General features: G+C 38.1%; 1 protein-coding gene across 1 annotated transcript; it reads right to left on the bottom strand.

Annotated features, from left to right (window-relative positions):
* Positions 1-225: 225 nt before the first annotated feature.
* Positions 226-17303, bottom strand: LOC137220993 (2'-5'-oligoadenylate synthase 1-like). The gene is made up of 5 exons (XM_067730220.1): positions 17118-17303; positions 13937-14097; positions 8928-8992; positions 3607-3796; positions 226-439 (listed from the first exon to the last, which is right to left on the bottom strand). Exons 1-5 carry the CDS (start codon positions 17301-17303, stop codon positions 226-228), a joined length of 816 nt encoding a protein of 271 aa, XP_067586321.1.
* Between the last annotated feature and the right edge of the window lie 616 nt (positions 17304-17919).

The raw sequence follows: 17919 nt of genomic DNA, 5'->3' as shown, positions 1-17919 counted from the left end.
TCATTTGTTGTCTATATCCACATTCTATTCATTTTACTCAAATTACTCTTAATTCACACTTTAGAATTAAAGTTCTGTGAGAAGTAATTGAAGGGAATTGACTTTGTAGTAATCAGGGCCTTCTCATTTACATGGAATCCCGATAAAGCTACTCTTTGCTCCAGAATTTCTTCCTTGATGGCAAACCTGCTTCTTATATCTTAAGGGTGTAGAAAAGATAAATAGTTACCTTGTGTGCTTCTGGTTAACCTTTACAAAAATGGGGAACTTGGGATGATAGTGTCTGTGCCAAACAACGTCGATTTCTGCATATCGAACAAGAAGTTTGAGGACTGCCCTCATTCCCTGTACCAGGCTGAAGAACAGGGGCTTCTCCGCCCGTTCCCAGAAGTATATGGTGAGGAGCTCCACTGTGTAAGAGGAGGGAAGTCTCCGGAATCTAGACACACAAAATGAAGGGTTGTACGTACTTGCATTAACCCAGAAAGTGAAGACAGGTTTATTCAGTTATGAGAAAAATCCAAGCTCAAAAGGCAATTTACAGAAGAAGAAATTCTATTTTCAATCTCACTACTTACCAAACAAAAACAATATTTCCACCAATCAGACTGGCCAAAAAAGGAATTATAATGTCCAACATTGGTAAGTCTGTGAAGAAAGGGACACTCACACGCCATTGGTGAGACTCTAAATAGCCTTTTCTGGAGTCAACTCAATTAAAATTTGAGATGTTCCATCCTTTTGACCCAGCATTTTTCACTTCTATGAATTCATTCTGTAAAAAACATCTACTAGTTCTCAAAGATATATACAAAAGTATATTTTTTATTTTATTGTTTGAAATAGTAAATATTGGAAGTTCATCAATAGGGGACTAGTTAGATAGCTTCATGGTACATCTCTTACTGTGCTATTCAATATGGCAGCCACTAGCTGCATGTGGCTATTGAGCACTTGGCATGAGGCTAGTCTGACTTGAGTATGTACTGTATTTTGAAGAGTTATATAAAGTAAAATATCTCATTAATAATTTTTCTTTTGACTGCATGTTGAAATGATAACATTTTGGATATATTGGGTAGATATATTATTAAAATTAATTTCCCCTATTACTTTTTACCTTTTTAAAGTGGCTACTAGAATATATAATACTGCATATGTGGCTCGTATTTGAACCTCACATTCCATTGTTTTAGACAGCGTTGTCCTGTACTATGTGGTCATTAAAAGAAGTAAGGTAGATCACAATGTACAGATATAAAGATACAATATAGATTAACTGAAAAAATTTTAAAGCAATAAACAGCAAATACATTTTTTTTTAATTAAGCATACATAAAAAACAAATTTGGAGAATATGCTCTAAACATATTTTTGGGAGGTGGGGATTTAGGGTGAAGAAAGAAACTTGGTTTTTTTTTACATTAAGTCTTAAACTGCAGTTTATATACCAGGAAAACAATTTAAAGCTGATAAACAAACTTGGGAGAAAAAACCCAACATGACAGTTTTGGGATTTCAAGGCGGTTGATATTCAAATATGTATTTTTACTGCCTTGGCATTCATTAGCCACAGACATCTCTTTTGATGATATATTGCAAAATCATGCAATTTATTTCCTCTAATAGAATTTTGGGGAAACAGAGTAGCATTTTCTTACTATTATATTAATCATTTGTTTTTACCTCAACAAAGGAAATAGAAAAAACTAAAAATAGATGAAACCTCTTGTCCTGGTAATGAACAGCAAACCAGATTTCAGCTAATCAGTAACTCAGTTCCTGTGATTTTCCCTCAGCGGTTGACAACAATAGACACAAGACTTAAAGTCCCCCTCTACATTAACAATCTGATGCTTCCAAGTGCCCAAAGTAAGCCATGGTTGAAAACTGCTCAAGCAGGATATGCTCTTCACATTTTATGAAAGAAAATTTGGGGGTGGGGGGAGACTTAATAAGCAATGAACTTCACATTTTTATAGCATGATTACATATATATTTATATAGCTCTGATATGTGTTCATATTATTTTGTGTCATATGTTAGTCATTTAAAATTGGTTCATGTAAATCTTTCTATGTATTTCCATGTTTCCCAAACTTGTCTTGAACGGTATTTCATCATGACAATTTTACTTCATTCCCAAATTTCATTATCTTTAGTAGCACTATTCTGAATATACAAATTACTCTTTTTATGTGATTTATTTTCTCTAAGGGTAGTTCCTCTAAGTATTTCTGACATCTCTTTAAAAATCTTTGAGTACTCTTTTTTAATGAAATTCTTAATATAAATGGCCTCAACTCTTTTTTTAAAACCAAATGAGAAATAATTTACTTCTTACTTTCACCTGTTTTTGTTTTGTTTTAACTTAGAGGGGAGTTAACTTGACAGATGGTTTGAATATTTTAAAATCCTTAACACATAATAAATACTTAATACGCATTACAAGATTACTTTCCTGAAATAGAAAACCAACTATTGTATTGGAACATATGTGGTCCAATTTCCCCACAATACCACCTTTTTAAGTCTTAGAATTATTTTTCTGCTACATTATTAGATAAGTTCCTTCTTGCAGATCTATAAATGCTCTCCACTACCAAAAAAAAAAAAGTGATTTCAAAACCAGGCTTGTCATCTGACCAAGGATCTACTCAAAGCAAGAAGATTTATTTCTTTTTTCTATATTCACTAGTTTTCCTATTTTTACTAGTAAATTTTTACTCAACCAAAAGAGAAAAAATATATAGAATGGTTAGAGATGTTTAGAAATAGGAGGTAACTATATAGGAGTAATGTATGTTTTTACAAAGTGACAAATGCTATCATCAATATTAAACACAAAAATATACAAAGAGTAAACAGAAGGTGTGATTCAGATGAACAAATCAAGATTTGTAACAACTTTATACACAGCTGAAGAAGACTTATTCCATGTAGAAAGTGGCCATATATAAATATGTTATAATAAACCCCCTGCCTCTGCTATTTCTGCCAAATGGAGAATTCATACAAATATATTCTAGTTCTCTGTTTTTCAAAAGTTTATCTTAAAATACTCAAACCAGTATCTGAGTCTCCCTCACATCCCTTTACTATACATTAGAGCCTGTTGCTACCAAAGTGAAGAAAAGATACTAAAACATGCACATATCAACTTTTGAGGCTCCCCCTCCTATAGAGGACAACTCTGCTCTGTTAGAATTGGCTACAGTAGAAAGAATACTTAAAGCCTGAACACTGAACGACTGAACAGCTCATTCAAATCATGCTAGTAGTCTCCCTTTTCCTTTTCTGTGCCTTACTTCCTTGCACCAACCCATTTGGTTATGCCACTGAATATTTTAGTTTCTATTCTTTGGTTCCTACCAAAACATTATGTTATAGTTGAAATAATGCATTACAGGTGTTCCATATTTTATAACAGCCCTCATTCTCTACATCGTTCTCTCTCTTTCCTCTCTCTCTCCTTCCTCTCTCTCTCTTTCCCTCTCTACATATATTCCCTCTCCCTACCAAGGAAAGAGGTGGAGCCTGAAAGAATAAAGAAAGGGGACATGAAAAGAGAAAGGCTCACGTCGTGCCCATGTGCTGGTTACATACTTATTTTCCTTGGTGGTGTTGGCAAATGATGTCTTGAACCAATGTATCATTAAACGACTGAGCTCCTTCACCCTCACGACAGATGCCTTGACAAAATCCACTTGGTAAGGTAAGAGGGCCAAGGCACACAGCTGGGCCTCGTCACTGTCATTACAGAGGTACAGTTTGCGGTAAAGGTGAAGTTTTAAATCTGTTAACACCAAGGAACAAAGACAATTGTGAGACTTTCCTCCCTCCTCTCTTCTCCTGGTTTCCCGTGGTACAAATGAGCTGTGTTACTCTGATTGATTAGACCTTAAGCATTTAAAACAAAACAGTTTCTGTGTTTAGGAGAGTTATTCCAGTTTACCCAAGTGGTTAAAAGAGAAAGCTACAACATTATGATGCCAGAGTAGCTCAAATTGAGCTAACTCTGGTTCAAGAAAATCTTTCTCATCAGATGATAGAAAGATTTTCTATCAGCAGAGGAAGTTTATTTCTCAGAAGCAAATTTCATTACCATTTGCAAATGTCATCTGGCATATAAACTAAACATCATTATTCTCTGTGCACCATAACCTATATAATCCCCTCTGTTTAATTATCTAAATTGTTATTATCTGTATATATTTTTGCAGAAGAGATTCTACTACCCAGACACTTGAAGGAACTGATTATACTTTTAAAGATGGAGATGACTTTAAAAGATGTATTTGAGTCAAATTGCAAACAAACAAGCTATGACAGCGATACATTAATGAGGAAGGAAAACTAGATTAAATAGCAAACATATATATATATATTATATACTATAATCTCATAAAACAACATTAACTCAGATTGTACTCATTCTAATTGTATGATATATAAATGTTTAGTATCTTTTTATCATAATATACTTAAATTTTCCCAATTTGACACAAATAGAAGTTCTGTTATGAATCTATTTTGTATACCCCTATCTGTACCTGTCCGTCTGCCTAACTAAATGGTCATGCAATAATGACACACTTGTTAATCATGGCAAATTTAGATTTTACTATACACGTTTTAAAGTTAATTGTCAAGTATCTATTTTACTTGTACAATACATTAAAAAAAAAAACATTATGCCTTCATCCGGATTCCTAATTTTAAGAGTATCTGTACAGTCCTTTTATACTGGTCCAGCTATTTAGGGCCAAATCAGAGACATAATAGTAGGTTGATTTATCAACAGGTTAGAGAGTAAAATCAAATTCCTATGATAAACATAGATGAGCAGATAGAATTGTTTATGGCAAATATTCTCATAACTGCTGTTATAACAAACATATTCTAGTCTTTTATTGACAGTCTCTCTGACTTTCTTAGCAAACAGACAAATAAAAATTCAGGTTTATAATGACAAAAGATAGAAGAAACAATAATTTAACTTAAATTTTGGTATGCAATAGGTATGTCAGATATTTGATGACCTATTTCTATTATCTGATAAGCTGTCTTGGCTGACCCAGAGATTATCTACTCAAAGCCACCTCTGTATCAACATTTCCTCCTCTTTAAGGTTCTTCATTGACAGGAACCCAAGTTGGTGGCTTCTAACTTAAATTATTTTTTAGGCTTATAATTGTCTGTCTACCCTAACTGTGTGACTTAGAGGAGTTTATTTTATCACCATCATCATTTGTAAAAGCTAGAATACTTGGCTCCCTTGCTATTAATCAAGTATTATGCTAAGTGCTTTATATTTATTAACACATTTGCTCTTTAACAACCCTTGATATGGAAACTATTATTATCTCCAGTTTATAAATGAGGAAATAGAGTCAGAGAAATTAAGTAGGTTGCCCAAAGTCACACAGCTAGGAAGTTAAACCATCTCTTGCCATCCTACTGTCCTACGTTGCAGGTTAGATCTGAGCCCAAATGCTTCCTAATCCGCGGCTAATTACTTCTCAGACTTTAATGAGCACAAGAGTCACCTGGGGATCTTTTGAAATGCAGTTTCTGACTTAGGTCTGGGGTGGAGCCCAAGATTCTGTATCTCTAACAAGTTCCTAAGTGATGTTGATACTGCTAATCTGAGAAGCATATTTAGAGCAGGAATACTGTCAACCATGTCCTTGTCAAACCTCATGGCTCTGGGGTGCATTGCGGCACACAGGGCCAAACTATTAGTTGTCTAGCACATATGTAAGATGTGCAGGGAATAACATTAAGATGCCTGTGAAGATTTAAGGTGATTATCTGAGTCTTGCTCTGACAATTATTAGCAACATTTAGTTGCCTAAATGGAATCCTAGGACTTGTCTGAACTGTTCATCTCCTCTCAAACCCATTCCTCGTCATCAGTGGAGAGAAGCAGGGTTACATAATAACTTCAGTCTTTTAAAAATTCATTTCACACAGCTGTGCTCAAGAACTTAGGGGACTTAGAAGCCAGAGTAAAAATATACTTCTGCTCCTCTGGGAGACACTTTAGCTCAAGAGCTACTGATATAACCTCAGATCCTCAAGACGATAACCCAAAGGTTGGTTAACAATTGTGCTTTTGAAGTCCGCACACAAGAGAAAGAAAGCATTTTACACAAACACAAGAGCTTCATGGGCCTGTGGTGAGACCTAAGGAGACGGAAGTATTTTCTCTTAATAAATATTCATTGAGCTAAGCACAATTACATGCTACATGGTTTCAAACTAAATCTCATATTTTACTTCTTGCAACTATCCTTGAGGTAACTTTCTCATCTCAGTTTTATAGATGAAAAAAGTGAGGCTTCAGAGTTTTACATGATTTACACAAGTTCACATAGACAATATGAAATAGATCTGGGAGTTGGCCTCAAGCCCAGTGTGTTCTCTCCATTATATAACTTTGATGTCATGTCAGTCTACACAGACCTACACAGTGAGACAGACCTGGATTTGCATCCCAGCTCTTACAGTTACTAACTATATAACTGTGGGCAAGTTGCTTACATTTTCTAAGACTCAGTTTTTAAATATTCAAACTGGGGAAATAGCTTCCTTTCAGGGTTGTTGTGCAAATCAATTAGGATTCATTTACCAATTAATTTTAGGGCAATGAGAATTATATATGGCACATAATAAGTGCTTGATAAATCACAGCATTAAAAAGAAAATCATAGGCTCAGCAAGATTTTCAAGGCAGGGTGTAGGATGGGACAGGTTAAGAAAAGTTTATCAGTGGAAACATTGTGCAAAGACAGAGATAGGAGGGAAATATTTAAGAGTCACTCGCTTGCGCTTCCCTGGTGGCACAGTGGTTGAGAGTCCACCTGCCAATGCAGGGGACACGGGTTCGTGCCCCGGTCTGGGAAGATCCCACATGCCGCGGAGCGGCTAGGCCCACAAGCCATGGCCGCTGAGCCTGCGCGTCCGGAGCCTGTGCTCCGCAACGGGAGAGGCCACAACAGTGAGAGGCCCGCGTACCGCAAAAAAAAAAAAAAAAGTCACTGGCTCAAGAATCTCTCCTCTACCAAATGTGAGCCCCAAAAGAGCAAAAATATTGAGCTCCTACCTAATTCACTATAAATATTTAATGGTACATGGTAGGTATTCCAGAAATGATGCTTGAATAGAATATTTAAATGAATAGATCAATGAAAATATTTGATACCTGTGGCTAAGCCAGAGCAGGGTCACTGGTCATGGATTGGCTCACAAATTGCTATGGCATTTTCAGTTCTGCCATTTTGCCACACAGAGAATATACAAATGTTTTAAGTCAAGCAGAAGCGTAGACTCAAGCCCCAAGTTCTCTGGAGAATACATTTACCTCTATATAAATCACTTAGTCATCTGGGCCTCTGCTTGGGCTACTAAAACAAAATACCGTAGACTGGGTGGCTTAAACAACAGAAATAATTTATTTCTCACAGTTCTGGAGGCTGGGAAGTCCAAGATCAAGGTGCTGGTAAATTTGGTTCCTGATGAGAACCCTCTTCCTGGCTTGCAGATGGCTACCTTCTCACTACATGCTCCCATGGCTGAGAGAGGAAGTTCTGGTATCTCTTTTTATTCTTACAAGAGAATTAATCCCATCATGGGGGCCTCACCCTCAGGATGTCATCTAAACCTAATTGCCTCTCAAAGGCCTCACCTCCTAATACCATCACATTTGGGGGTAGGGCTTCAAAATGCGAATTTTGGGGGGACACAAACATTCAATCCATAACAGAGCCATCATGTTTTTGCCTAAAGTGGAGATACTCTATCCCCGTTTTTAGGAGTATGATTAGACTCTATTTCATATCTTACCCTAGATAACACAACATCTTAGGGATAAAAATAACATCACAATGACCATAACAATGCCATTCTATGACTCTGTCCTTATCACTTTTCACTTCTTTTAGGAGTTCCAACTCCCTCAAATCCCTATCCTACTTTAGTCCCCGGGGACTACCTCCCATGTGCTTGCAGGCTCTTTCTTTCTGTACCACATGGTATCTGCCATTAACATTTTCTGATCTTTTGTGCTGTGTTTGATGCCTTCTGTGGCTGCGTCTACCAGAAGCATGGATGGTCCAGCCAAAGACAGTCATGGCTCCAATGGTGGCCATGCCATGCCAAAGGGACAACTGCTCTTGCCAGTACCAGAGCATCAAAGAGAGACGGCCGCTCCTGCATCTTCTCAATTCAGGGTGAGGGTGGTCCTCTTAGCTGCGCAGGCACTCTGGGCCCCGTCTCTGCTTACACAGGAACTCTGGGGCTGCTTTCTACCACTCAGGCTGCAAAACTGTGCCAACCTGAGCTTTGGCTGCCTTAGTAGACATCCAGGAAACAGCTCTTCTGGTTTTTACTTAATTTTTTGAACTCTTTCTCCCAAAGACAGAGGCATGAGTCCACTGGTGCTGAGTATTAAACACCCTCAACAATCTGTTGAATTTAGACCAAAGTTCTGTTCCTAACCAGTCCTTTCCATTATAGGAGACTCATTTACCTTTCTGAATTAGCCAGATTGTGGTTGAATCCCAGTGCAAACTCAATTTAGGCTCAAATTGGAATTCTTGCTACAAGAGGCAGCTCCTTGCAGGCCAAGTCCATACTTCTTTTGTGTTCTTTCTCTACTCCATTATACAGAACACACAGTTAATACTTGATTGTACTTCTTAAATTAAAAACTGGTAGCATAAGGATACACAGTATTAATGCACTGCAGGAAAAAAAAAAAAGTGACTCCTAAAACCAGTAAGTGATTCAGTGCCACTGCCAACAGCCTGGTTCTGTATACCTAGCCCAGGACTGTGTCTTGATGTGGTCAGTCCTCTATAAATACACACTGAATGAATAGCCATTTTAAAGATTTCCTATGCAACAAAACAAGTAAATCTTACCTGTGGAGGGTGTAGGCCCCAGGACATCATAGTAGGCCATGATCTCAAAAGAATGGCTGTGAAGTCTTTCAGTACATAAAAAATTGAATCTTAAAGACAATGGTGTTCTCTTCCCCATTAGGATCCTTAGAAAAGGAACATGACATATGAGCGATAAGAGAAAGAGAAAAAAGAAAACATGAGATGATTTTCAACCATCCTTCCCCTTATTCCAGCCCTGCTGCTCTCTTGTCTATTTCTTGAACATGCCAGGGGTGTTTCCTACTCCGGACTTTTGCAGTTGCTATTCCTATATCTAGACTACACTTATCTCAGATAATTCACATGGCTGGACCCTGGCTTCATTCAGGTCTCTGCTGCACCATTTGGCCTTTCCTGGCCACCCTTTAAAACAAGAGCTCCTTCCCTATTCACTGTTCCATTACCCACCTTTACGTTTCTTCATAACATTTAATTACCACTTGGCATTATATTATTTCTTTATTTCTCTCACACAGGGGTACTAGTTGCACAAAGTCAGGAACTGTGCTTGTTTTGTTCACTGTTCTGTCCCTAGTATCTGACACATAGTAGATGATTAATAATTTTTAACCGGATTATTATCTATGTATTGGGGCATAAGATACTGTTAATCATGAGTATGGTACAGTAAAATATTTTAAAAGAACTGAGACTTCTATTTCTGGATATAATGAAGTAGTTAACAGCTGACCAATGCTCACTGAGAACAACTAGATAATTGGATTTAAAAAATCACGTGTATGTGTGTCTTAGAGGCATTGGAGAGTTGCTGAAGCTAGAAAGGTCAGGATTTAGTGAGGAGTGGGGTAGCAGATAATGGAGAGATGGACTAATATTCTGCTGCCATTTTCCCTGGGGACATATACCAATTTGGGAAATAGAGAAGAAGCTGAAAATATGGACTTTGGGAAAAGGGAAGCTTTTGGGGTTCAAGAAACCACTAGAACTTTGTCAAGCTTATAGGGCTAAAGCAATGCAGAGACTTGGAGGCCACAATCCTGAAGAAATCCTGGGTTTCATCCTGAAATCCTGGTGGAGAACTGAACCCAAGATATGACCTGCTTTTCCCTCCAAACATTTGCTGAATTCTGAAGATGCTTGAGACAGGTATGGTTATGAAATGAAGCAGAATATCTTAGAGAATTGAGTGGAGATGTAGATAGTCTTGCCAGGCTAAGGCAACATGGATTAGGATTCACTCTCAGGGGTTGAGGAGACAAGGATTAGGGGCAAGTCCTTGGTGAAACTACTAGGCTGTAACGGTGGCTCCTTAGCTGCATACTGGAATCACTGGGGATCCTTAAAAAGTGTTGATGCCTTGCTCTCACCTCCAGATGTTTTTTTTTAACGGATATGGGGTGTGACCTGGGTGATCAGCTCTTATTCTATCCATTTGGTGAGGAAAGTGTACACCTCTCTGGAAAAAGAGAACATCAGCTGAAGCATCTAAGACTTTTAATGCACAGTGTCCTGGTTTTAATCTTTAAATCACTAGAAATTAAATTTAAAATCACTAGAAATTCTAAGAGACAGGGCTATAAGATTTTAAACTGAGAGAAAAAACAAACTGTAGAAACAGACCCCATAGGTGATAACAAATATTGGTATAAGTAGATAAGGATTTTAACTGATTAATATGTTCAATGAACAGAGGAATAGACAGTAAAAGTAGACATAAAGATGAAAAATTAAACTGGAGTTGGATTTTATATACATTAAAAAAAGAATGGAAATTATAGAACTAAAAAAAATAATTGAACTTAAAAGCTTTATAGATAAATTTAACAAAAATTAGATATAGCAGGAGAGAATTACTGACCTGAAAGATAGGCCAATAGGCATCATCCAAAATGAAAAAAAAAATTTTTTTTGTATATATAATGTCCTTTCATTTAAATTGAACAGAAATTTCTGAAATTTTATAACTCCTCAGTACTTTTTAAAAAATGTCGAGACTGTGAAATTCTAATTGGCTTCATGTACCACAAAAGGAATACATTAAATCATTATCAAATTCCCTCACCTTATTTTTGTCATGAGTATATCCTTCTCTCTCAGTCAGGGAGAGTGAAAAGGAATTAAAGAAACCAGTAGCCTAACACTCCTGTCATAATTTGGAGGCAGATCTTGCTATGCTCAACATGGTAACTGTATGTTTGGGAGACATGGTCCTAGGTGGCTGAAGTTTACTCTTATAGATGCCAGAGGGCTTAAATGAGGTATTGAATCAGTTGGGGAGTTCAGGTCACTTCTAGAATGGGTCAAGATTAATGAGAATGTCAGTACTATCCTGGGCTAACTTACATGAACCTTACTGTCCAATGAGTATCTCAAAAGGTTTTCTATTATTGTATGTGGAAATGGGACATGGGTCCTAGCAGTGCTTGGTCATGAGTCCTCAGCTGATATATTTGCCACTTCCTATTTCATGTCAGCCCAGTCCATGGACATGTTTTATCTTGGCCATGTCTTGTCAGGACAACTCCATGTCCTGCAATGTGGTTCTAAAGGGATGATATATCAGAGAAGAGCCTTAAGTTATCTGACCTGATAATAAAAAGAGAGCTTCTTGTCTTTAAGACCTCTAAATCAAAGCAATTAGAAATAAGAGCTAATGGGCAGAAATCCCAATTACAAACATAACTGTTACAAGCATGACATATTTTTAGCACTGTCTCCTTAAAAGCTCAGAATATGTTTCCCCAATGTGGTTTTCAATAATAAACACACTGGTATGTGCAGAGAGGAGCACAGTGCCCCTGGTGTGTAAATGATTTCTAGTACCTTGGGCTTATTGGGCAAGTCTCCTGAGGTTTCATTCACAAGCAGGGCTCAGAAAGTCATTGACATAGAACAGTTGCTGTTACTGGTAGGTTGAGACATGGACTAGTTCCAAAGGACAAGAAAGGATTTCCCACACCCATCTTGCAAAATAAAGTAACTGAATAGCTTTAAAAATAACAGCAACAAACAATATATCACCAAAAACCAGGTATCAACTGAAACAATAAACTTCTTTACTCTCTCAGTGGGTGGGAGTCAAAATCAACTGTCAGACTCACATATCTGCTTCTTTTCCATTTTTAATTCAATTTTCCCCTCAAATGAATCGTGGTATGGTCTTGGTTGTGCTGAGAAGCAGAGAATAAAGCCAGAAAAAATGACTGCCGCGTGCAGATATCAGTACAAGGAAACACCCGTGGACAATCTTCCTCCTTTCCTGACTTCACGATCCTTCCCCGTCAGTCTGCCTTGAAGTCTCATTCTCCTACAAATATGTTCCTTTTTTTTTTTTGCCAAGGAATTGTTCAGCAAAACAAAATGTGGGATAAAATATATTCTGAGCTGAATGAAAACCATTATTGCTCCTTGAAAAATCACTGCGAGGAAGAGAAAAAGAACAGGCATTGAACAGATGCAAAGGAAAGGATGGTGGTTACCTGGGAATTTGTTTCAGCTTTAAAGAGTTTTCAATGACATTTTTTAATGAGTTGAAAGAATAGAAGGAACAGAGCTTAGAAAATGATTTTGCTTGTTTTGAGGAACAATTAGAGCAAGGAAATGAAGGTTTTTGGAGCTGTTCTTTTCCATGGGTTCTACTTCAAAATTTGTTCTGAAAATCTAACAAAATAAAAGCTTCAGGCATGTTTTGTCCAGGAGAAGGGTGCCTGCCTGAGATACAGAAGAGAGGAAAAGGAATTAGGGAGAGCTCTTCTATTAGGGTCTTTGACGTTGGGTGGGCAGGGAGTATAGAATTAGGACATAACAATGAAGGACAAAGATTTTGATTCCAAATAAGGTCACCAGGGAAAGCGTATACCTAACTCTTATTGTTAATGTGCCTTGAGAGTACTTTAACTGTCCTGTTTTGATAAATAATAATAACAATGATATAATGTACCCTATAGTTTACAAATTCAATGGGGAAAACTTGGAAGAAGCAATGGGTAAAAATGAAAAACACATTCTCCCATTTCTTCTTTTTTTTTTCCTTTTCTTAAAGGTGGTCTTTCCCTGTTAAACGTGTAATTGTATGTGAAACTCCATCATTTCCCCTTCTGCCTTTCCAACCCCAATGTGCTTCATTATAGTTACCATCAGGCCATTCATCTGACATCTTTGCTAACTACCACAATTTAGTAGGTGTTTGGTATTCCTGAAGGTAGTGTTTTTCATTAAAAGACACATTCAGGCTAGCTCTCTACACTCATTTGAAGCAAGGGCTTGGTAACGAATCTATTATTTAAATTAATAAACAGTTCTGGGACATTGTTTTAAAACATTGATCTTATTTTAGAATTGAAGTGGCACACAGTCTGGTCTGTTTTACTCAAGAAAAATGTTTTATTCCCTTTACAACATAGTTATTTGCATTTTTCTTCATCCACAATTCATTAGACTGAAAAAAAATAGCAGATGTACAATTGGAATAGAAAAATAAATAATAACATGTCAAGGCTTTTTATTCTTTTCTTTTTGGAACTCACCAAAAAAAAAAAAAAAAAAAAAAAAAAAAGACCTAACTAGTTCAACACTGGGGGCAAAGAGACATTGTGTGTCATGTCAGCAAAGCCACTTCAGCAAAAGACCCCAGGACATGGCTGAGGGGAATGTTTATCAGACAAATGTATCTCAAAGATTCTTCATTCTTGGAGGCACCTTTCTCAGCCCTTCCTGTTTGCATTCCTCAGAGTCAGATTTCAGCTGAGGGATGGAAATTAAATAAAGGTGCATTGGAGAAGACATAATTAGTCCTTAAATCATAGGATCTCAAATTCGTGAAATTTCATTGAAAGTTTAGCTAGAAGTCTCTTTTTAAAAAAAAGCCTCTGGGGCAGTCTCTCCAAGTTTTCTCCCACGAATTTAACATTAGCAAATACAAGTAATTATTACTCAATAATGGTCTTCTGTGACAAGCCAAGAGTTTCCTTCAGCAATCTTTTCCACCTTTGAAATAAAAGAATTCACAGAAACACATTCACCCAGACCTGTTCCCATGTGAAGTTCTCTTCAAGTTTTCTCTCAGAGTCTCCAACCCTTCTCTCAGTTGTTTCTTGCAATGGTTCACACTGGCAAACACATCACTGAGCAACACAATGTCAATCTCAGAGCATCCTTGGGTGTCAGTCCTCTTTACATAAGAACCACCCTGTGAAGACAAGGGGTACAATGTGGGGAAAACCTCAACCTTGAGGGAAGTGCAGATTTCTAGTTGTAGCATTTTTAGGGTCAATTAACTTTGTGAATAGCTTAAATATGTGCTAGTTTATCTTCCTTCACCTCGGAGAAAAAAGAAAGACAGGGGAAGAAAGTAATCTATCATGGTCTACTGAGAATTTAGGTTCAGTTGTGGAAAAGAAAGCATAATTTGCAGAAAAAGCCTGAAAATCGTTATGAAAAGTTAGAGCTAGAAGTTCTCAGACTTTCTGCTTGAGAGCCACTGACTGTGAAGAATCCACAAGGGCAGGAATTAAATTCACTGCTGTACACTCAGAACCCAGACCAAGACACACATGGCAGCCCTCAGTGAACACCTGGTTGGGCAACCTGGGGCAGAGGTGCCCTGAAACAAACTGTACCTGTGAGTTAGAACATTAAGTGACTGGTGTTTCTGGAGGGTGTTCGTTTGCTATGTTTCTAAATAGATTATAAATGATTTTAAGAAAGTATTCTGTGATTATAATTAATGAGAATTTATTTCAAATCTCTTGCTAAATATAATTTTATAAAAGTTAAAACTTTAAGCAGTTAACAGCATATCTTTGCCTTCTTTAGCACTGAAGGAAAATTTTTGTTGCAATTTCCCAAAGGAGGCTCTTTAGCAGTAAAAGCAACTGTTATCTATGATTTGGGAAACATTATGTCCACAGGGTAAAAGAAATCTGTCAAAGGTAGGTTGTGACACATAATGAGACATGACAATTTCTTATGAAGTTAGATAACATTCCGAAGCTCTGAGCCCTTTGCCATCTATTGAATGTTAATCTCAAGGATTTCCAACAGCCCGTTCAGTCAGGCACTGTGTGGCTCACTGAAGTAAGCAATAATGTGCCATTTTTATTCTTGGCACTGACCTAGCCTGCCCTGGGAGGAGGCTGAACTCTTCACAGAGACATGGCAGCTTGGCCAGAGGGGAGAGTTCATGGATTATGGAAAGTATTTACTACTAAAGAAAATAAGGGAACAAATACCACCTACCAACAAGAACATCTAGGTAGGTCAAGGGGAAAGGACATGAATATGTCTCCTACCTCATGGCCTTACACTTCAGAGCAACATTTCCAAAAGGGTGAGCCACAGGGTACCAAAAGGGTTTAGTTTCAGGTAAGAAAAACCATTTCAGTTACTTCAAGCAGAAACGGATTTAATTTAGGGAATCATTGGAATAGCTAGAAGAACAGGCTCTAGACTGAACTTTCAGGAATGACTTTCAGAATAACATTGCTGAGTTTTGTTTTTTTTTTTAATTTAATTAATTAATTTATTTATTTTTGGCTGTGTTGGGTCTTCGTTTCTGTGCGAGGGCTTTCTCTAGTTGCGGCGAGCAGGGGCCACTCTTCATTGCAGTGCGCGGGCCTCTCACTGTCGCGGCCTCTCTTGTTGCGGAGCACAAGCTCCAGACGCGCAGGCTCAGTAGTTGTGGCTCACGGGTCTAGTTGCTCCGTGGCATGTGGGACCTCCCCAGACCAGGGCTCGAACCCGTGTCCCCTGCATCGGCAGGCAGATTCTCAACCACTGCGCCACCAGGGAAGCCCAACATTGCTGAGTTTTAATAACTGCCAAGTGTAGACTCAGCTACAATCAGGGAGCCTGTTCTGAAAGCTGTTATGGCAACTGCTGGCTCCAGGACCATATTGCCTTAGCTGACATCTAGGAATGAAGAAGCTGCCTCTGCAATTGTGCATCCCAGAGACCCCCTGCCCTACTGTAAATCCAGGGACTGGAAGTCATCGCCAGAACTCTCGGCTTCAAAGTCGACCTGTACTTTCTACATCTGGACTAGCTAAAATAGGTGCCTCGTACCCTACTGCCTCTCCCCCAGCTTAACTCAGTTCTGGACTCAGTCTTGCAGTAGTGCAACTAATTGACAAAACCTATTTTGTCATAGTGGCAAGGGAATGTGGGAAATGTAGCTTTTAGTGCTTCCTGAACCTGAGAGTTTGTAATATGCTAACATGTACAGTCAATCTCCAAGAATGGAATATAGGGCACAGCAGTTCCACAGCTTAATTGATCATTGGCCCTTGTTTTCAGCCATCACCTAGCAGGACTGGAATAGAACTCTGGCTCCCAATTTCTAGCTCTGTGCTCATGCCTTATTTCTGTAGAATAAAATATGTTTCATATTCAGGCTTTTTCCATAGCTACATTAGCTAGAATTTAATCATACTCATAAAACATATTTGCTATTAAGCTACATTAAAAGTTAATATTTTTATTTTAATAAACATGGCTTACAGATACTTTTATAACAATAATGTGTGCATTTTAAGAAGAAGGAATGGAAAAATTATAAGAAAAAATGCCCTCAGAACTATGTCCTGTATTTTGTTTTCTAAACACTGATTAAATAGTATGTAGTGGTGATATTAACTTATAAGTAATAGTGATAGAAGGGAAGTCACACCATCATTGTTGTTTGGATCACTTCCTTGTGTTCAGGCCATTTTCCCTCAAGGAAATTTTCACAGAATGACCCTGTGCTCTGTGGACAACTATTCCCAGACACAGTGAATTGCCTTTAAGGTGGCAGGTAGCCCATCAGCAAGGCACCTAATTACTTCCACAGCCATGTTGCCCAGCCATGAAACAGTGCTCTGGGGGATAGGCTCACCTCCTTTGCCTGAAATTCCCTTAAGCATTTACAAATATCGGTCAAGTGTGAGCCAAGTCCTTGGCCTTGCCAATCTAAAGGCACTTTTGCCCCTTGGGCAAAAACTGCCAACTTTAATGGGTTCCAGCTGTCACATGGTTGAGTGCCTGCTCAGCTAGCCTGAAGCCTGCCCTGGCATTTCAAAGGGCTCCTAGAAGGCCTATCACCCCACAAAGAAGGTGAAGCTGGCCTTTGAACATGTGGCCCTGCCCAGTTGATGTACATCACCTCCAAGAGAAAGGAATGGCTTCCTTAGGGCTGCATGGCCCAGCCAGAGGGCTGGGGGCTCAGATTACCTGGATGACTCGGGAGGCCGGTACTGGAAAGCAACCCTGGATCAGCTGGAGCAGGGCACTGATTTCAGCCACACAAACAGCACTCTGAGAACCCGAGGCAGGGCGGATTTTTTTGTCTGCAAATCTCTGTAGCTCTTGGGAACCTTTACACTCCAACATATTATGAGGTGAAAATCCTGTGGACATTTGGGCTTCATAGAGAAATGATCAACATTCGATATTCACTGCACAGAAATGGTTGTATGTGTGTCTAACACAGGATCTAATTTTGTATGCAAATTATGTCTAGTTAATTATCAGGACTTAAAAAAAAATTATCAGGATTGCCTTTTGTGATAACAGGGAGATCTACCTTCTCTGCTGGTAGAGCATTAGGTGAACCAACAGACTTTACTCCCTCTGGACTTAGCTGGCAGGTTAACACTAAGTCTCAACAGAGAAATGGCTGAATTTCTCTGAGATAAACTGAGATATTCATTCTTAAGTCAGAAAGAAGTCTTTGCCCCAATTTATAAATCATTTTAAGTTTCTAAATGAAACACATGTTATCAAATTTCAATAAAATGATCCCAGAGTAAAGAACTCCAAGTTAAGCCATCTATTCTAAAAGGTCTTAAACTGTCAGCCCATAGGCCATATTCTACCTGCTGAATGTTTCATTTGGACCTGAAAAGTGTTTTAAAAAGAAGAAACTGAGCCAACATCTAGAAATCAGCAGATAGTACATTTTTTTTGAATTTTATATTATTTATTTTTTTATACAGCAGGTTCTTATTAGTCATCAATTTTATACACATCAGTG

The sequence above is a fragment of the Pseudorca crassidens genome, chromosome 3, assembly GCF_039906515.1.
Source record: "Pseudorca crassidens isolate mPseCra1 chromosome 3, mPseCra1.hap1, whole genome shotgun sequence".
Taxonomy (NCBI): Eukaryota; Metazoa; Chordata; class Mammalia; order Artiodactyla; family Delphinidae; genus Pseudorca; species Pseudorca crassidens.
This window is presented reverse-complemented; position numbering and strand designations above follow the sequence as displayed.

Excerpts from the sequence above, each read along its gene's own strand:
- LOC137220993 (XM_067730220.1), bottom strand. The coding sequence starts at position 17,303 with ATGTCCACAGGATTTTCACCTCATAATATGTTGGAGTGTAAAGGTTCC. Across the intron at positions 14,098-17,117 it reads CGGCCTCCCGAGTCATCCAG|GGTGGTTCTTATGTAAAGAG; the intron begins GTAATCTGAGCC and ends TTGTCTTCACAG. Across the intron at positions 440-3,606 it reads AACACCACCAAGGAAAATAA|ATTCCGGAGACTTCCCTCCT; the intron begins GTATGTAACCAG and ends TTGTGTGTCTAG.